We start from the raw sequence: 21,286 nt of genomic DNA, 5'->3' as shown, positions 1-21,286 counted from the left end.
ATATTATATAAGAGCATGCTTAAATCAATGGGACTCGGAAGTGTACATATTTTTTCATGCGGTACTTTTTTGGGGGGGCTTAAGTTCCAGTTCAGCAAAAGTTCAAGTGTAACATTTTGGAGGAGTATTGAATCTTTCTATTGTGGGCAACATTATACTAAACTTCAGAATCATTGCCACGCCGTGGGCTGTGTCCGTGACAAACCTATTGGGAGAGCCAAGTTAACAGGTTTCTAAGGATTCATTTCGCTGAAAACACAGACCCACCGAACTAGTCACCTTCCCGTGACTGTCATTCAGAAATCCGAGCGGGAGATGCCTGCTACCTAAGTGACCGGGGCACGGGACAGCACTTCCCCGGGGACCTCGGAGCCGCGCGCCACGGCCGCCCGAGGAGCTGTCAGCGGCCACGGAGCCTCAGCGGCCATCCCGGCGGGCAGCGGCGGCCGCGGGGCTCGCGAGCCGGGACCCACGGCGGCCCCGGGGCCCCTGTCAGCCCCTCGCCGCGGCCTAGAGTCGCCCGCCCGCCTCACCTGCGCGGCCGCGGCGCCTCTCCCGCCGAGGGTCACTCTCGTAGAAGCCCAGCGTCTCGGTGTGCTGAGGCGCGGCTGCGGGCCCGTGGCCGCCGCCGCCCGGCTGCTCCGCCTCGCCGCGGCGGTCCCGCTCCGGGCCGTCCGCGCCGCCGCCGCCACCGCCGCCTTCTCCCGGGGCGGCCGCGTCGCCGACGCCCGCCATGTTCCGAGCACAACAAATCGTCCCCGCCGCCTCCCTCCAGCCTCCGGCCCGGCCTCCGCCTGCGGCCAGCCCCGTCCCCGCCTCGCCCCGCCCCTCGCCGGAGCCCGGGCCGCCGCCGCCGCCATCCGCAGCCCGCCGGCCGGCGCGCGCCATTGGCGTCAGAGGCGCGTGCGAGCCCGCCGCCGCCGCCGCCGTCGCCGCCGCCACGGCCGCCGCCATCTTCTTCCTGCCTTCTCCGTGACGCGCGGTGGGTTCCCTGGCCGCCACGGGCTCGGCTGGCCGGGGCGCCGCGCCGGGCTCCATGAAGTCGGACCGTAGTGCCGGGGAGAGCGAGCGCCTGCGGGGCTCGGGCTGAGGTCCCGGCGGGATCGGGCCAGGTGCGGCGGCGGCGGCTGTGGAGCCTCGGGGTGACGGTGGCAGTGGCAGCGGCGATCGCTGCCCGCCGTCTGCGAGCTGTCCGGCCGCCCGCCCGGGGTCCCTTTTGCAAGCTCGGTGCCCGGAGTGCGCCGGCGCCGCCCGGCCGGCCTTGGCAGCCTTGGCGCCGCGGCTGGGGCCAGGCTCCAGATGCCCGACTCCCACGAGCTCTGGACCCGTGTGTCCGCTATCTTGGCTCAGTTTCTTCTGCATGTTTATGGTCGCCTGTCACATCCCCGGGCCTCTGGTGCTCGCTCGATAGTTTGTTTCCCAAAGCACTTGGGCGAGAAAGGCTCAGGAGGTTCCCAACAGGTGGGGGCGCGGAGGCGAAGCGGCTGGCCTGGGGACAGCGCGCCGGGCGAGGTGCCTTATGCGTTTCATGCGGCCGCGGATTTTGCAAACGGTCTTTCGGTATTAGGGCAGGAGACCGCCCTTGGCAGCCAGGTGTCTTTCGCGCGACACCTGGGCAACCGCTATCCGTGGGGCTGGACCTTCCGTGCCCTTCGGACTCTGGCGTGCGACCCGGCACCGAGCATGGGCCCCAGGGCACTTGCTGTCGTCCGCAGCCCATTTGACTGTTGCTGCTCCCGTAAGTGGGACATGACCCCCCTCCATTTACCGTATGCCAACGTTGCTAGTTTGCGTTTCTTCCTGGAGCCTTTTGATTTAGCAGAAGCCACACTGACTGTAACGCAGAGCTGTGGGTCCTTAGACCTACCCTGCGCAGTCAGAGAATCGAGCCTGACCGGGGCTCTTGCGGATTCATCAGACTGCGAGGGTTCCGTGGACCCCTGACTGCGGAGTCTGGGCAGGTTTACCGCAGAGTGGCCTGTGGGCAGCAGCCTGACAGCTGCGCAGGGGCTTACACAGGCTCAGTGGAAAAGATCCACAGGTGGGCGCAAGCCTGCAGAGGAGCCTCACCCCCTCCCCACCTTCATACACAGCAAATACATTTCTAGGCGATTACAATGACAATCCTCCATGGAATTCTGTTTCAGATAAAACAGATTGATTGTGCCAACCAAAAATCAATGTCCCAGTCAAATCATTATAATCACTTACTAGGAGAATCAGAAGATAGTGACATTTTAGGGCCTCTAAGATGCTTTCCAGGTCAGATTCCATTATCCCTGATCACTTATAGGATAAAATCATGCCCATTCGGTTGTGTACTGAATGTTAATTAGAAAGTCACTTTTTTGTTTACAGGAGTTCCCATTAACTGGGTAACCACATTCACTGGCCTGGTTCCCTCCCGTCCCCTCCCTTTTTTTTCAGTTCATTTGAAAGGCAGAGTTCATAGGAGGAGCTAGACATCCATCCATCTACCAGTTCACTCCCCAAATGACTGCAGTGAAGCCAGGAGCCAGGAGCAACTTCTGGGTCTCCCGCATGGCCGCAGGGGCTGGATTACTTGGCCCATTCTCCGCTGCTTTCCTAGGTGCATTAGGTGGAAGCTGGATCAGAAACAGAGCAGCCAGGACTTGAACCAGGTCGCATATGGAATCTGACACCTTAACCTGCTGTGTCACAGCAGAGGCCCCACGCCTGCCTTTCACTCAGAAGCCTGAAAGGAAAAGAATCCTAAATTTTGTTTCTCTAAAAATAAAAAAATGCTTGCTTACTGATTTATTTTCATCTGCTTGAAAGGCAGCACTGGGAATTTTCCTGGGCTCATTCACTCCAGGGCTGTAGCCAGGGCTGGTCTAGGCTGAAGAAGAGTCAGGAACGTGCTATGGGCGGCAGGATACCACTCGAGCCATCGTCTGCTGCATCTCAGGAGCTTTTGCAGGGACCACATCAGAAGTGGAAAAGCTAGCTAGGACAACGCCTGGCATGTCTGGATGGGATATGGGCTGGGAGCATCCCGGTTGGGATTTAGCCTGCTGTGCCACAGTGTTTGCCCTAGAAATTTCTTAAGGTGGTCCCTTGCATAAATGCATTTCTCTGGCACTGTATTCCGAAGACTGTGCTTATCTTTTTTAAAGGGGAGGAAGGAGTAGCCATGTCAAGGCTGGGCACTGAGGTGTAATGGCAACAGGGCAAACAGGAAACGTAGTCAGCCTGGGCGACTGGTAACTGGACAGCTCTTTTCACTTGATCTGTATTGTTTTCTCTGACATGTTTTGAAACTGCGTGGCTTCAGACAAGCTCAGGTTGAAGTCAGTATACTCAGATGCATTGTCAAAAGAAACATTAATTTCTTTAATAGAATTCTTGTGTAAGTATTGGTAATTAAATAATAAAATGGCATTATATCTGGAAAGTTGTTTCCTTTGAATTAATTCAAACCTATTGCACTTTGGAATTCTTTTGGCTTGGCAGCTAAGCTGCCCGAGACGCCTATTGAAGTGTCTGAGTACCATTTCTGCTTCTGACTCTTGTCTCCAACTCGCTGCTAACGTAGACCCAGAGAGGCAGTTGCTATGACTCAGGTCATTGCATCTCTGACACACAACGCAGAAGAGCTTTATTGAGTTCCTGGCTTTGGACTTGGGCCTGACCCCACCCAATCATTGTGAGCATTTGGGGAGTGAGCCATTAGGTGGATATTCTTTGTTTCTCAAATTAATTATTTTTTTTAAATCAAGAAAAAAAAAAGCTATTTCAAATATATGTTTGGGGGGAGTCGGCATTTTGGCACCACTGGTTAAGCTACCACTGTGAAATTAGCGTCCCGTGTGGGCAACAGTGGAGTCCAGCTGCTCCACTTTGGGTCCAGCTCTCCGACAATGACCTGGGCAAAGCAGCAGGACATGGCCCAACTGTGGGCCTCTGCCCTCAAAAAAAAAAAAAAATCCTGAAAATATCAAGACACAAAAATAAGATGAGTAATTTACACACTGCAGAAGAGCCAACAGTCTCTAAAAAACATAAATGGCCAAAATAAAATATTCTTTATATCAGTTGTAAAAAGCTATAGGTAGAACTTATTGCCTAAAACATAATGGATTATGTTTTTAAAAACCTAACCATCCTCTCCATTAAAGAGACAGCATCCTGAGTTAAGTTGTGAGGTAAGCCTGAGGTTTGGATGATGAGCTACCCATAATTCAACCTAAGCATTATTTCTGCAAAGAATGTGATGCTGTGCTGTGGCTCAGCTTCTTTTCATTGTGTTTGCACTTTTAGCTAAGAGAGGTGTTTATCTCTTCATAGCCCTCCTAGTGTATTGCCCTGCAAATGTTTGAAATGACTCCCCCACACTTTTCCTAAGTAATGAAAACCAGCTACTCTGAGACCTTGAGTAACCCCCAGAGCAAGACTTCAGACCTTGAGTAACCTTTAGTAGACTCAAGTAACCTTAAGTGGCCCCCAGTAGACCCCCAGTAGACTCAAGCAACCTTGAGTAACCCCCAGAGCAAAACTTCAGACCTTGAGTAATCCCCACGAGAAGGCTTGAGCTCGCTCTGAGCCTCGTCCTACTGGAGCGTCTTGATCTAGAACACAGATTACCTCCTGTGCTTCCTTTTCCTGACTAGAGGATTGGATGAGCTGACTGTGATGCCTTTGCTAGCTCCAAACTTTTGGCCCCAAATCCATGCAAACCCCCTTTTAGATTCTTAAGACTCCTTAAAAAGAGTTGCATAGACACAGGCTGTCAAGATCTACGGAGAAGTGTAAAATTTTTCATTAGAAAGTCACTTTGTAATTGGGTCTAAAATCAACATGTGGGGGAATTCAGATTACAAACCCAGGGTAGCTCACCCAGGTGCATCCGTCTTTGCACTCTGCGTCGGTTCTTCTAGAACTGAAGGGCTCTTAGTGACCATCTGGTGTCTGAGGCTGAGCTTCCCACGCAGAATTGCTGCGTTGGGAATAGATTTCCCATTTTGTTCCCATCCACACCAAAGTCCAAGACCGTGATTCTAAGGAGACATTTAAGCACATCTGAAATGGTGTTTGAGATGACCACTGTTGTAGAGCTCATTTGAAAAGCAGGATCCAAGCACTGAGGAGCGGTTCTAATCACCTCTTGTTTCTCTGAGAATCTATATCAGCTCTGACTTCTGTTTCCTGAACCGCAAATGCCGTGCGTCTGATTCGCAAACTAGTCCTGCATGCAAGTCATTCACCATTTTGTTTTCAAAGAGAAAAGAAAGAGTTGAAGTATTTTAAACACTCAACAGCACTGAAGCTGATTTTCTAATGAAATAAAACACACTGTGGGCTCAGAGGAAGACTTCGCAGTGCATTTACAAGTTTATCGCATCTCTGGCTTTCGGTAATACTATTTTCTGTCCTTGGCAGTCGTTTTTGGACTGGTAACTCCTTGCATTTCATCCTCTCTGGGCTTTAGTCCATGGATTCTGAAAGGACATCGACTCAGCTTGTTTCTGGAAGATGTAGCACAAATGGAATCACATGCGTCTTGGTGCTAACGTACCTGTCACAACTTAACTAACAGTCTTGAGCAAAATCTTACTCCTGAAGGCATTTCTCCGGCATGAGACAATATGACTGGAATCATTGGGAATAGGAGTTATTTAAAAATGTTTCCTAAGAGTTGTTCTGAGTAGGCTTTGTTAATGTGATGAAACTGTCTGATCTGTAAGTCCATGCACCACTCGCGTGCATATGTTTTGTATGGATTTTAAATTTCTGGGGAGTTCCCAAATACTGATAGAAAGGCCCTTGGTGATAACGTAGCGGGCTTTCCATGACAGGTTTTTCTCTCAGAGCATTGTTCATTTCTTAAAATGGTTTGAAAACAAAACAAAAGACATGCTATGGTTAGGAATGTTTTAATCATTGAATCCATTCCGTGAATAAGAATCTGCGGAATGACTCAGACCATCCATCTATTTTGTTGATAGCTGTCAGAAAGCCTTTGTGGTCCCAGCCGCCAGGGGCTGCTTTCAGAGCAGATTTTGGTAACTACCCAGTTTGTTTGCCAGCCCTTTGGGAAATTGCCTGTCAGAATTTTCTTATTTGTTTGGTTCCTGTTTTCCTTATTCCCTCGTGGAGAGTTACTTATGGCTTCTTTTAACCATTCATCAAGTAGTAGTGTGTAATCAGATTTTTACATGTGTGGAATAAATATTTAATTTTTCTTTTTTGTGTTCTTTAAGTTCTTTTGGTTCTGTGGACTGTGTTCGTAATTAGCTTTGGTTTTGCTCATTAATCAGCCTTTCTCTTCTAATATTCTTCTCTTTTTCTTTTCCTTGTTTCTGAGATACTGAAATGTGAATGTGTTCTCTGGGTCATACATAGGTTATTAATCCATTATCTCTTCTTACACAAACCCAAATATTTGCCTCACTTTTAGCTTGATTACTGAAAGTTATTATAAATGTACCCTACATTTCCAGAACCTCAAATAATACTCTACTAATGGTCTCTGCTTTCCAGGATTCAGAAATGTATATGATTTCCAGACCTTAGATTTTCAAATTGCTTTTTCATATGCTTCTGTTTGATTCCTCTCTTCAATTCTAATGCTGTGTTTATATTGAGATATGTTCCCATTGTTTCTAACATTTTTCAACTTAATATCAAGTTCAAACAATGAACAGATTTTTACCTGTTTGTATCATATGTATACTTAGTAAGTACTATAACTCAGATGTATGGTTTCAAGACTAACAGTATCGTGATTAATTTTCAAATTAATCATCAATAAAAAGAAACCATTATTGTGGCTTTTAACAGGCATTATTTTCTTGGGACAGTTTTATCCCCTTAATTATGCCTTGCCTAGCTGTACCATCAGTCTGTGTTCTTCTGAGTATATGCCCACTGATGACAGATATATGTTGGGATTAAAGTTTTGCCAAACATAATCCACACGTAAATATTTGATTGCAAAGAAAACTGAGGCTAGCTCAGCCACTGATCATTATTTATTATAACTTTCACTGTGATCTTTTATCTCTGTATTTACCATGTAATAACACCAATTATCTAAGTAAAAGTTCATTTCCCGTGCTGTAAACCATTTACTTTTTTTTAAGATTTATTTATTCATCTGAAAGGCAGAATGTCAGGGCAGAGAGAAAGAGGGCAAGGGAGAGAGAGAGAGCGAGTGAGCGAGCTGGGACTGGAGCAGGCTGAAGTCAGAACCCAGAAGCTCCATTTGGTCCTCCCAAGCACAGGATCGGGCAGTGACCCAGTGCTTGGGCCATTACCTGCCGCCTTGCAAGAGCGTCATCAGGAAGCTTGAGTGAAAACATGGAGTGATGGGCACTCAGACCAGGCTCTCTGAGAAGGGATACCCACATCCCAGGCAGCAACACAGTGCTGACAGCCGCCAAACACTTTTTAATATTCAACTTTAATATTTATTGTATATAAATGATATTGATATAAATGTAGTTGACTCGATTGTTTCTGAATGATAGTGGTTTCTTGCCATTTGATTTCACTTTTACAAGCTTGGCTAACCCTCACGTAGTTGCTAGTTTATCTCCAGATAGCCAATCAAATAAATCTCGTGTTAAGTAATTAAAGTACAAAGCTAAGTGGATTTTACTGACTGGGATACTGAATGTCCACTTCAAATCTGCCCATTTGTTCCCACTCACATTTCAATGATATTCCCTGCAGAGCCTAACTAGTGTGATTAAGTTGGTGTCTTACGGGTTGTGTTCTGCGTTATAGATGGATTCTACGATTGGTTTCAGCCTTTGAATGCAAAGAATTTTCTATCAAGAGTGTTTTTTAAAACAGAACTTATCAAGCAAGGATTTTCTCTTCAGACTACAATACATATTTTTATTAAGCTAGAGTCATCTTACAGAAATAAGTATAAACACGCAGGTGGATTCACCCATGCAAGCATTGGTTTTTAACTAACCAATGGGTTTCTCAAAAACAATCTGTTCTTTTACTTCTATGTCAATGTGGGTAAAATATTTGTCTGGGAGCAGGCAGTAGAATATTATCTCCACAGATGGCCACAGTCTAGAAAGGGCCTTTAGAGGGGTAGCTGAAGATAATAAAAGAGAGTGTGAAGTTGGAGTCAGGAGTCTTGGGCTAGGAGGCCTACCCCTTGCCGGCCATGAAGCCTGGAATGTATCCAGGGCGTTACTTTCTTGACCCATGAAGCATATGGAAGAACAGATGAGCCTGAAGTCTTCTTTCAGCTTAGGACTCAGTGACTTTTAAGTGCCTTTGGTTATTTTAGGCAGGCATTACATGCTGACGTCATAGGTATGAGAGGACTTTTCTTCTGATGAACTTCCAGTTCCCTGTTCTAAACCAGAATATTGACCTTAAATTACTTTCCTTCAATTTAGTGTTTCTTTTTCAGAAAACGTTTCTTAAATCATCTTTCATGTTTCAAGGACTGCACAAAGTCCCAGGGTATCAAAAATCAGTGAGATGTGTTTCCTGTCCAGAAGTAGTCACCTTGCAATGCAGGAAGTAACACAGCAGAGTTCAAAGGAGAGTTCATTAATTCTGTTTTGTGGGTATCCTGATTAGAAGGGAGTGGCATTTGACTAATTCTGGAAAGATGTGTTTGCTAGATGGAAAACAGGGCTGAAGAAGGCATCTGAAGGTCCTGGAGATCGAAGTTGCAGCAAGCGCAGAATGACAGGTACGGCAATGCCAACGGTTGAGTACATTTTCAAGGTGGATTTCCAGAGCTTAATCAAAGGAAGCACATAATGCGTAGGGCTGGGCATTGACCAGAAAGAAGAATGGGTGAGAAAGGCCTAGAAGTAGGGTGAGGAATTAGAGTTAAAGGTTGCCAACTGTGCTTCTCAACCTTCTCCATAAATGGAAAAATAATTTATAGCCTTTTTAAGCTGATTTATGTTGAGATATGAGTTCGCATCTACCCATAATTGTTGGGTAAGACAGATAGAATATTAGTCTCTGTTTTTTGAGTATTTACTATGCATTAAATCTTACATTAGATGTCTTAGTCCAGTATCTAGTTAGGAGATTTTATCAATATCCTTTTTGTTCTTTTTTTTTTTCTGAAAAGTTATCTCAGCATAGCATTTGCACAACAAACTTTTGTTTTTATTACTTTTGTTTGGCTGTAAGACAATGAGTCATACACAGAGAGGATTCTTTTTTTTTAACTTACAGATAGATTTTAACAATAGTATTTTTTTTTTTTACATATAGACTATCACATTTAATTTCAAAATCCCAAATCAAACTCTTTCAGTCTGTTGAAAGGGTTTAAGGAAATGATGGCTCAGGAAGTGACTTCAAAGTTCTGGGTTACTTTGAATCAAGACCTAATCACATATCAGAAAGAACGATAATTTATTCAACTTTGTCTCTGAGCCTCAGCTTTCTCCTTGGACAGTTTTGGAGTAGGGCAAGAACTGTGCGTCAACTTGGAATCAGCATCTCTCCTCTGAGCCATCTAGCTGAGACATTAATTATTCTAATGTAAGTACTTCTACTTTTTTTTTGGCAATCTGCATGCAGTTTTCATTAGCACTTGGCATGCGGCAGAATATGTTGATGAGGCCCAAAACATGAAGAAATACATTCATAATGGGCATCTTGCTGACTGTGGCTGCATCCAAGAAAGATGTTGTCTGTGTAATGCTCAGTGCTTCTGAGAAATCATCCTCGCTGGCATGGATACCTTTGTTCATTTAATCATTTTTGGTGTTTTGAAATTTCAAAACATTGGCATTTGCAGCTCCCGTCATCTATACTGCACTCAGAATATTAATTTCTGAAGCTTGTTCTAACGCAACAGCTGATGTATAAGAAAACCAAACTGACTTTCTGTGTTTGTCTAGGATTCTCTTCCGACATGACCAAGCTCTGGGTTACCATTTGATCCCTGGCACTAATGTCTCCCTCAAAGTCCTCCTGAATCTCCTGCTTTCCCAAGGAATAAACCCACTGTCGTGCAGCTACAATAGCAGGCTACGTGGGCTTATAACTAATTTTTAATGTTACTCCTCTCCCCTGTTGACTATCAATGCCATATTTGTAGAAACTATGTTCCAATGTCTGCCTTTGGGTTTCTATCCAATTGAAAGACACAGCAGAAATTTTATAGTTAAAATGGTACAAGTGAAATCCTAACTGCTACTTTCTTTCTCTGGAAATTGGGGTGAGCTATTGAAGTTCCTTGAGTTTTTAAAAATGAGGATAATAATACCTGTGTCCAGGATGCAAAGAATAAAATAGTTCCTTCTTCAGTCCAACTCACACATATGTAAAGAGAGCTCATTACCTATTTGTGATTCCAAGTATTATTGTATTTGCTACTAACAAAATGAAGGTGAATAAGACATGACTTTACTCTAAAAATTTTATAATTTGGTGGAAGAGATAGGCTAGGAAAGAAACAATTGCAGTGTCATTCTCGAAGGGTGAGTAGGGAGTATTAGCACAGGGGTTCTAAGGGTCGGGGGTGGAGGCAGTGGGATTTGAGGTAGAAGTGTGTGCAGTGCCTTGGAGCCGGAGAAGGCGACAAGTCCCTGTCACAGAGAGAAACAGGCACGAGCTCAACTGTAGGGCTCTGCTGGAGATGTCAGGATCACGAGGAGTCTTGCAAGACCGTGACATGCACTGTGGCCCCCGCCTCTTCCCTGGACATGCGTGGAGTGGTTTGTGAGAGTCCCAGAAATCAGACCAGCAAAGAGGCTGTAGCCCAGAGTGACCACGGCCCAAGCAATAGGAATCGAAGTGGGAACAGGACAGAGAAAACCACTGAGCGAAGGCTGAGGAGTCAAAAAAGGCGGGCATGTGGAGTCGGCAAACAGGTGGGAAGGGAGGAAGCAGAAATTTCAAGGGGAAATGCACAGAATTTTAACTTGGGCATAATGATGTTCTTTGTCTAAGATAAGGCTACAGGTGAGAAGGGAAATGAGGGTCCTGCCCTCAGAGTGCATTATTGCTCTTACCATGGGGATTGTGTGGATGGGTTATTGAGAGTGTGGCACCTCCTCTTCTCCCTCTTTCCCTCTTTGTGCATGTGTGTGATGTCTTCCACCACTATGACAGCCCCCATCTTGAACTTCCAGAACTCAGAACCTTGAGACTCTGGCTTTCCATTAAGTAGCAGAAAATAGGCAGAACCTAGCCTGTGGGGAACATAGGACAATTTGACTTCATCGCGTTGAGTGCATGTATGTTTTGTCCCTCCTTTTTTTCCCTGAATATGTACATTTCTGTCAGGGTGATATCAACAATGATGAATTTTGTAGCAAAGATTGAACTGCATTAAGGCAATTTAATTTCTCATTTCATTTTCTTTATGGCCTATTTAAACTTTCTCCCAATTGCTTCCACTTGCATTTGTATTTTGCTAACATTATTTCTATCAGGATAACATCTTTCTTGTGTACATTTTAAAATGAAGACTTGATTTATCAACTTCTCTTTGTCAAAGTTTTATGGATTACAGCTTTTTCCATGGTGAGTTTCCTTTTAGCTCTACTGTATTTATCATGTCAAGTTTGCCATGTTGGGGAAAGTGTTTGGCCTGCAGCTAAGCTATCTGTTTGGAATGTCCACTGTCCTATCAGAGTGCCTGGATTTAAGCCCAATTCCAACCTGTACTATGCACCCTGGGAGGCAGCAGGTGGTAGCTCCGCTGGTTTAAGCCACATGGGATGTCTTGCTTGAATTCCAGGGGGTGAGGATCACCACCCTACTCTGCCCCATAGATGACATTTCCCCAAGCACTTGCTTACTTTTTGCTGCTTTCCCAGGTGTTATTAGCAAGCAGCCAGATGGGAAGAAGAGCAGGTGGGACTTGAACTGGGGCTCCTGCTAGCATTGCAAGTGATGGTTTAACTTACTGTACCCCACAACACTGGTGCCCTTTGTTTTCTTTTAATAGAGCAGAGACTCCAGCATGGTCAGATGCTGGGTGGTTGCGGGGTGAGAGTGAACAGATAGTGTGGCTGGAATGGGATTGCTGAATAGTCCTTCAGCGCTGGAAACAGAACCGACCCAGCAATTGCAACCACCAGGTGATTTGGGCAATGGACTGTGCCGGGCCCTGTACTTGCTAGTGCATACAAGAATCTGGTCTGGGAACACCTCAAAGTTTCTTTGGGGATCTCCCCAATTGAACTGCTGGACTCAGAACTCTGACCATGAAAAGACAGAGGACAAATCAACCACCTCAGCTGGATGGACTATGTCAATCAGTGGATTCTTCAATGACCTCATCGTGCTTGGAATGGCGAGAATGGCAGCAATTCATAACTGTTGAACTGTCAGAACCACTTGAGCAGGTATCTCAGATCATGCCCTACATCCGGGACCTGTGGTGGGTGGGAGACTGGGTGGGGCTTCTCCCTTAATATCCCCCTTTCCCTCAGATATATGAAGGAAACAATGTGGAAATAATGGTCTTGCCCACTTTCCTGTAGCTCTTGAACCTTTTTACCCTAATTAACTATGTAAAGATTGTAAAAAATATAATAAAAACCATGTGCAGCAGCGAAAAAAAAAAGATCCTAGTCCTTTCCAGCCTGTCAGATCTGGCAGACATTTTGTGTCCTGAACCTCCATATCCCGCAGGTCCTCAGCAAGCACGTGTCCAGCAGAATGTCACCATTCTGTCTGTCTCTGCTGTGATTTCCCAGAGATTATTCTGATTCCTCACCCAAGCCCTAGAGTTTTCTCCTGAACTGCTGTCATGGCTTGTTTACCACTCAACACAGCTGCCTGGCAAGGGGATCTTATCTCTGCTGTTAATCTCTTGAATGCTACTACTTGGATAATGCCCTGTTTTGATACCACGGTTTGCCAGCTGTGAGGTGGGGCTTACTCCCTCTGCTGAGAGCCAACACCCACAGGTCCCACCAAACCAAATCAAGCCCTCTCCTATGACCCTGCACTTCCTGTCTGTTCTGAGACCTCCACCAAGCTACAACAAAGCTGGAATGCCCCGCAAGATGGGAGCAGTGGCTGACACAGACAGTGACTGCGGAGAGCTCTGGAGAGCTCACCTGACATCCACCATATCTTTGAGCTCATCTCAGAACCAGGTGCTCTTGGAGACAAGGAGAACTAAAACACGAAGAGACATGGCTCCAGTCAACAGGTACAGCAGGTGAGTGAATTATTGTTGTAACACTATGTGCAAGGCGGGCATGTTAAGGAGCCAACTAATCCAGGTAAGCAGAGGCAGGAAGACTGCTCCTGATGTTTTCCCCCATGGAATCGTTAGCAATCCTGTTAGGTTAGGTGAACCTCTGAAGTGCCCTCTCCTTTGTCTCATGTATTGCTTCATTTGCCAGTTCACACAGCTCCAAAGGTTAACTTTGTTTTATGGTGCTGGGCAAGTTCCAGGCCTGCACTTAACCTTACCTTAAAGAAAACTTTTCTGCTTATGTCATAGCCAACTTCAGCCACCAGATCTCTAGGACATGGAAGAAAGGACGTTGTGTCTCAACTCCTTTATATTTTTAGCTGATTTCCCTTCCGCCCTGTTCTGTCCTGAAACTTTTTTGGTTTTGCTTTGTATTTCTGTCTTCAGGACATAGTGCAGGACAGTTGAGTCGGCTGCTCTGGAGTCCAGCGTGTTTGCTTGACCTCTGGGGGACTGGGTTCTGGGCACATGATTAAAATGAAAATGGGCTGAGTGATTACAGTTCTGCATCCCTGCCTCCGACACACTCTGTGAGTCCCTGTGGTTTTCTCACCGGGCTGGCTCCTGGTTCCCCTGATGTTTGCTGTCTGTAAACTTTCACACTGGTGTCCCATGGGGGTAGGCACCCTACAGAGCAAGGGTGCGAGGAGAGCCAGAGGGAAAGTCAGAGACTCCTATGCTTGTTTCCCTGTTGAGCCTCTGTTGTCCTTTGAGCCAGGGAGTATTTGCTTAGATTGTGAAAGAAGCACAAATACTGGGCATGAATCACCCTGCAGACTGAAGTGTGAAATACACTACATGAAACTGATCCACAAGCACCAACCTGCTGTGGATTTTGAGTGTCCACTAGGGTGGGCTCCTGGGAGACAGAAAGGGCAACAAGCTTGTACTCCTGCCCAGTGCTCTCTGTCTCCCCATTGTGCCCTGTAGTTCTGCAATCTTGTGTCCTGTCAAAGAATGGACAGGGCCTGTCTGGTGGAGATTCACATCTGGTGCCCCCCAACCCCGCAGGTTCTTGTCTTCACAGCCTCTGCACACACCCCATTTTTCTTCTCTGTCTGTTTCTCTGCAAGCTCTTTGGAGCACAAGCTGGTGTGAGGCTGCCTCCTGGGCCCTCTGTGTGGAAGATGTGAGAAAGGGTAGATACCCCCAAGTGGTCTGTCTGCTCTGCCCCTCCCTCCCCAAGGGCAGGAGTTGGGGGAAGCAGGGAGTGTTAGGCAGAAAAGCTTTTACTTTCTACTTCCCACATTATCTCCTGAGGTGACTGCATGCTCAAATAGGGACAGGGAGCAGGACAAGGAGGGACCCTGGTCAGTGCCTCACAGTGGACTTTTCGTACATAGGCAAGAGAGAGTAGAGAAATGTCCCTAAATAACTAGAACTGCCAGAACAAATATTTCCAAAATATGTAATATATACTTATGGATGCACATATGTAAACATTTCCAAGTTGTAAAGATTTCTGGCAAACTTGAGGCAGAGACTCTGAAGGGTGAAGGATGTGTGTGTGAGTTGGGGACACAGGGACCCTCTGGGCAGCTTCTCATGTCTGGTCTCTTGTCACTCCCTGCAAGCCACTGTTCTTGCACCACATTGCCTTCCTTTTTTATTCGTTGTTTTTTACCCCTGCTGTTGACCTTCACTCTTGCCCTTCCCCCATCCTTGGAAAGCTGTTTAGAGATGGTACGGCAGGCTGGCTGCTCTACTGTCAGAGAGCATGGTCAGAGGCCCACATGCCTGGCTTCAATTTCTCCCAGTAAATTTGCTGGTGTAAGATGCTACCTTTAAGTTGTTGCATGAGATGATTCTGTTGCTTTTTAAAATTTAATTTATGGGATTGGCATGGTTGTGCAGCTGTTCAAGCCTATGCTTGCAATGCTGACATCTCATAAGAACACAAATGCTTAGCCTGCCTATTCCATTTCCCATCTGGCTCCCTGATAGTACACCTGGGAAAGCCCTGAATGATGGCCCAAATCCTTGGGCTCCTACCATCCATATAGGAGACACGGATGGAGTTCTGGGCTGCTGACTTGGACTGCTGTCAGGTGTGGAGTGAATCAGCAGGTGGAATTTGTTTTTCTCTTTTCTGCCTCTCTTTCTATCTCTGTCACGCTTTCAAACAAATAAAGAAGTATCATCTTTACAAAAATAAATTGATTTTACTTTTGAATATAAGAATATTTATTTTATTCCAAAGTCAAAACTATGTAATTATGCCTAAGACACTGTTGCTGTCACTCTGATGCTCTGTACTCAGCTCCCGATCCAATGTGATCCAAGAAGTGTGACTTACAGGGAGTGACAAGAGACCAGGACTGCTGCATCCCCAACACACACACACACACACACACACACACACACACACACACACCCCTCTTCTGCCCTTCAGAGGCTTTGCCTTAAGCTGCCTGTAGGTAACTCATTTTGAGTCTGCTTTATTCTTCCAATATTCTTTTAGAAAAGCAAAGACGTGTGTCAGCATATCATTATGCGTACTATATGCGTATGTGTGTGCATGGATGTATTCTTTCAGTATTTGTTCCTGCAGATATGCACCTACGAAGGTTGCACATTGATGCCCTTCATTTGTCTCCTACTTTTCATGGCTGACATCTTATTGTAGAGGGCACTGGTTTTTGATGTTTAGACAGTTCCTTGTTCTTCCTCAATGCTGAGTTTAGAGGACCATGCGGATCTGTCATAGTTTATGACTCCCCTCTCAGTAAGCATTTGGATCTGCTGCTGTACATAAAGTCACAGGAGTGCCCTTTCACATTTGTCAATGATATTAAACCACCAGCACTTTGAGGAAACTATTTTTGTTATTACAAGATAAGCATTGCTTACCCAAAATGTTTGGCATGAGAAGTGTTTCAGATTTCAGGTGCATTTTGGATTTTGGAATACTTGCATTTATATAATGAGGTGTATTGGGAAGGGACCCATGTCTAAGCATGAAATTCATTTGTTTCATGTCTACTTTGCACAACAGCATGAAGATAAGGTTATACAGTATCCTTAGTAGGTTTGAGTATTGATGGGGGCCCATTGCATGAAGTTGGGCATGGAATTTTTGACTGTAGGCATCATGTTGGTGCTCAGAATGTTTTGGATCTTGAAGATTTTGAGTTTCAGATTTTTGCACTAGGATGCTGATCCTCTCAATAGCTGTATTAGGCTTTATAAATGTTGGTTGCAAACACCTTTAGGGATACTATTTGAAAAACTGTTTCTAGAACTAGTAGGTGGAATCCTGGCTTCCTGCCCACATGGATGAGGAATCTGATAATTTTCACAGTTGTTTCCAGCCAACAGTACAGTTTGGTATTGCTTGAGAATAGACATCAATGGAGCATAGGACAAATACAAGATCCTGAGCTGTGGAGGGAGAAAGGGGTTAAGGGAGGAAGATGAGGATGGGAAAAATGTGAACACTGCTGCCCAATTCACCAGGAAGCTGTCCTGGTCTCTGCCAGTTTGGCATGCCCCAAGTTAGGGTGTCATTTTTACCCCTGATTGCTACTCCAGCTCTTGCCAATTCAAATCTCTTCCTTCTGGCTTAGTGAAACTGGAAACCTTAGGTGGTTCCAAAGGTGCCTTCGGTTTGGTCCCTTGTTCTTTAGCGTAGCTGTTACTGCTCTTAGCTCATGCTCACCATTTCCTCTGGGGGGGTTCGGAACAGATGTGCCAGGAATGCCAGCCAGCTCAGCAGCCCAGTTTCCTGCTCTGATGCACAGCTCTGTTGCTTCCAGCTTTGACACCTGGACATCTCATTTAGCCTCCTGGGCCTCTGTTTCTTCCTGCCGTTTGAGGTGTCTGGGACCAGTTGTCACTTTCACAGTGAGGATTAAGTGAAGTGACATTTATAAAGTGCTGGGAATGGTGCCTAGTGAGCACTTGGTGCCTTTTGAAAGCCTCCTGACTGGTTTGCCTACCTTCTTATTTGTCTAACCTGTCCTTCCCATGCAGCTGGGCCAATTAGCTTTCATAACACACACAAACAAGGTGCTTCCTGCTGGAACACTTTCCATGGCCCTCTGCACCCTTCCAGGGAGGTTCCCAACTCTCCTCCTAGCTCTGTAGGTGTTTGTGGCCATCTGATCCTGGGCTCTGCCATTTGCATCCATTGTTCTGTGATTTGGGGGCCTCTGCCAGAGATTCCTCCCCTAACACCCCTGCTTTTCCTTTTTTCCTTGGCAACCTTTTATTCCTTCAGAGACGCTTAGATTGTCCTATGCTCCAGAAAAACTTTGCTGACTCTCCTTCCTCATCACCAGGTAATTCTGGTTGTTCCCTCTCCTGCAACCCCATGACAGTTCGTGCACCCCTCAAGCTCAGTGCACTTGCCATGGTGCAGCCTGCATGGGTGTGTAGTCTGAGTCATTTGTTCCTCATAGATGAGGAACACCTAAAGGAAACGAATGTTCTTTCATTTATAGGTAAGAATGTTTGAGAAACAAAGTGAAGGGAGTAAGTTTGGGGATCATTGAATATATGAGTTGAATTATCTGGTCCTTATGTTTTGAGTTCCTTTTCTTTTAAGATGTATTTATCCTTATAGGATAGGCAGATGTACATAGAGAAGGAGAGACAGAGAGAAAGATCCTCCATTTTCTAGTCCACACTCCAAATGGTTGCAATGGTCAGAACTGAGCTGATCCAAAGTGAGGAGCCAGGAGCTTCTTCAGGGTCCCCTACATGGGTGCAGAGACCCAAGGATTTGGACCATCTTCTTTTGTTGTCTGAGGCCACAAGCCGGCAGCCATATCAGAAGTGGATCAACCTGGCATGAACCAGTGCACACATGGGATTCCAGTGCTTGAAGGTGGAGCATCGGCTAGCTGAGTCAATGTGATAGTCCCTTGTGTTTTTCAATAACTTTCAGAAACACAGGTGTCAAAACTCTGAGGAGCTCCTACACCGAAAGATTGCTGTCCCCTTTTGTACTGCTTCCCTCCTTGGAAGGTAGATGAGAGAGTTCAAAACAAAAGTTGCTGACAACAAGCATCCACCACATCAACAATCCTGGACCAAGCAAGCAGAGAAAGAGGGCAGCTCAGTGAATGGGCTAACTATGGGAAATAGTATCTCTGGGATATTCTGGAGATTTGACATGAGGATTGAAGAAGTGTGTTATGTGATGTTTGCACGTATGAGTTCCTGTTGGGAGTAGGAACTCACCATTTCTCAATGAATATGATGTGAGGGTCAGGCAATCTCATTAGGATTTTTTTTTTAAAGATTTATTCATTTTATTACAGCCAGATATACACAGAGGAGGAGAGATAGAGAGGAAGATCTTCCATCCGATGTTTCACTCCTCAAGTGAGCCGCAACGGGCTGGTGTGCGCCAATCCGAAGCCGGGAACCTGGAACCTCTTCCGGGTCTCCCACGCGGGTGCAGGGTCCCAATGCATTGGGTCGTCCTCGACTGCTTTCCCAGGCCACAAGCAGGGAGCTGGATGGGAAGTGGAGCTGCCGGGATTAGAACCGGCGCCCATATGGGATCCCGGGGCTTTCAAGGCGAGGACTTTAGCCGCTAGGCCACGCCGCTGGGCCCTCATTAGGATTTTTAAGGGATGGTGACTACAGAAGATGTGCTTTATAAAAGTCAAACAGTAGGTATTGGGTTTTTGAGAATTGAGTCTATGTGACAGGCCATGATCAGACTTTATCTGTGTCTCAGTCTAGCACCAATTGATTATTGTGATATGTTTTCTATTTAATCTATTTATTCAAAATTTCTGCCCTGGTTTTGTAAAGCTAACTCCTATCTAAGCAAGGTGAATCCCAAAGGGGAACGGATCCTGTCAAGTCCTTTGGTTGTAGAGGTCTGCATTCTCTGAGAACTAAGGCAAAATGGGACTAAGATGTGTGCGACAAGGTTTTTAGTGTTTGGGAAAAAAAGGAAAATATAATGTGAAGAAGGGCCTGGCACTTTTACAATTTACTCAATAATCTTACACTAAATGGGCAAAGTTCTCCACATAACCTGATCTTCCTTATGGCTGGGCGGGGCATCCCAGAATGACTCCAAAGCCTTTCCGGAGGTTCTAGAGCTGCTAAATGTCCCTAAATAACTTTTATGCTTTAACCGGAACTTTTAAGAACAGATGACCTCAGAAAGTTGGAGGAGGACTTGAAGACATACATGTGGCTGCCTCTTGTATGTTCACATACTTAGGGATGCTTAAAACATTCCCTGGCTCATTAGCTGTCTGTCTGTCTACTGGACCTGCAGGTATTATTACTATTGTTGCTGGGTCCAGCATTATACTTAAGTTTTCTTCCACTTGTGCATCAGTGAGAAGTCAGAATTTTCTAGATTACAGAAGCGGTAAAAGGATTTGAATAGAGCAAATGTCTAAATGTCCATAGATGTGTATGTGTGTGTGTGTGTGTGCGTGCATGCACGTGCCCCTGTGTGTCTATAGATGCAGATGCCAGTTCTACACTCCTGAAACGGTCTCTGACTAATCTGTAGCTATTAACTTCTTCTTGTGGAAGAGTAATGCAGGGGAAAATAATAATCCATTAGTTGAGGAAGTTCATTGATTTAGACTCTGTTTAAAGTCAGGGAAAGTTCTGATCTCAGTGTTCTTGATCTCAAAGGATTATATGTTAGGTCATCTATCAAACAATATTAATGTTATTAAAGGAAAGTAATTTTCCAGGCAGAGATATAGAGCTTTAAGATGCATGCGGATGTTTACAATGAGTTGAATTTTATATAAATTCAGTATGTAGAGTGAGATTGCTAATGTGAGATTTTACTTAGAGGTGATCATATAAAGATCATATCATATTCGAGCAGAATCCTTTATTAAAGGACAATTGAGGCATGTCTTGAGTTTGGAAGGTGGTGTATAACTAACATGTTCAAATCCTGTGGTTTGGCAAAGTCTCCCAAGGTCTGGGAAGGGAGTAGATGTGTTTGCGCTAGGATCCTAAGAGCCTTTGGAAAGGAAAGCCGCCACAGTGGACAGTGGTGGTCCTGCCCAAGAAGAAGTGAAAACCCAGGACTCAAAGGGAAGGGGTGTCTGGCAGTGACATGAGCTTCCCACAGCAGCCCTCAGACGCTGTGGATGTGAATGAAGAACAGGCTCCGGTTGAAGCCAGGATGCCAATGATCTTGCAGACAGCGATGAAGGCCCGGGCCATCTCCTGATGTTGTAAAGGCCTCTGGAGGAGTTTATGTGAGGCCATTGCTTGGTCTTTGTATTAGAAAACATTCTGGAGGCCAATCGAGTGAATATATGTAAGAGGCAGTAGAATACAAGCTGGGATGCTGTTACCTGGTCCACAGGAGGGGAGAGGAGGCCCTGAATGAGTCAGCAATGAACGAAAAGGATCAAGAGTGGAAAGTAAAGTTGTTATAACTTGACAATTGGCCTGGGGAGAGTGGTGACTAATTAGTTTTCTATTGTGCTGTTTATTACTATTACAAATAGCAGAGACGAGACTAAATGGCCAGTTGTTGTCTTCTTGATTTCGCTTGTTTCAGCTGCTAGTATCTAGAAAAAAAGATTATGAAGATGGGGCTTTGATTAGCTTCACTTGCTTTCATAATGACCATGGCCATCATTCCCAGTTTATTGAGTGGAATCATGTCTTAATTTGCATAAGTGGCTTTGGATATAGTAAGACCCAATTTCACTAAAAGCCAGATATGAGTTGATACAGGAGAACAGTCATCTGGCTATGGCATCTGATGCAAGAGTTTGCCAACCTTTCCATTGAGTTAATTCTGGCAAAGGATAATGTGATGATGACACAAGGAAGAAGAAGAAATATATGTGATCTGAGCCAAATGGCGCCTCTAAAGGTCAGAGCAACAGAGTCAGGTCTTTTGTTTTTGAAACCAAATTGTTTCAGATCAGGAAATCAACACTTGATGTGCTATAAAACAACAAGCACTTAGGAGAGCGGAATGGTGTAGAATGTAAAGATGGCAACATCTTTCACTGTGAATTCCTGCTGTCCAGGACGCTGCAGCATAACCACTGCTAAAGGCCGACAGGGCTGGAGAGGAGGAGACTAGTTTCTCTCAGTCGAAGGAATCCTTGAAGAGATTGTATTCATTGTACAGAATCTGTAACA

At 45.5% G+C, this 21,286-nt stretch overlaps 1 protein-coding gene across 1 annotated transcript in view; it reads right to left on the bottom strand.

Moving 5' to 3' along the window:
- Window positions 1-787, bottom strand: part of TAPT1 (transmembrane anterior posterior transformation 1) — a 59,254-nt gene extending 58,467 nt beyond the window's left edge. Inside the window, exon 1 of the mRNA XM_058670287.1 lies at window positions 534-787. Within this exon, the coding sequence (XP_058526270.1) occupies window positions 534-735 (202 nt within the window). The 5' untranslated portion in view covers window positions 736-787. The remainder of the gene's footprint in view (window positions 1-533) is intronic.
- Between the last annotated feature and the right edge of the window lie 20,499 nt (window positions 788-21,286).

This window comes from Ochotona princeps, chromosome 11, assembly GCF_030435755.1.
Source record: "Ochotona princeps isolate mOchPri1 chromosome 11, mOchPri1.hap1, whole genome shotgun sequence".
Taxonomy (NCBI): Eukaryota; Metazoa; Chordata; class Mammalia; order Lagomorpha; family Ochotonidae; genus Ochotona; species Ochotona princeps.
Note: the sequence above shows the minus strand (reverse complement) of the source record. Positions and strands in the feature narration are given on the sequence as shown.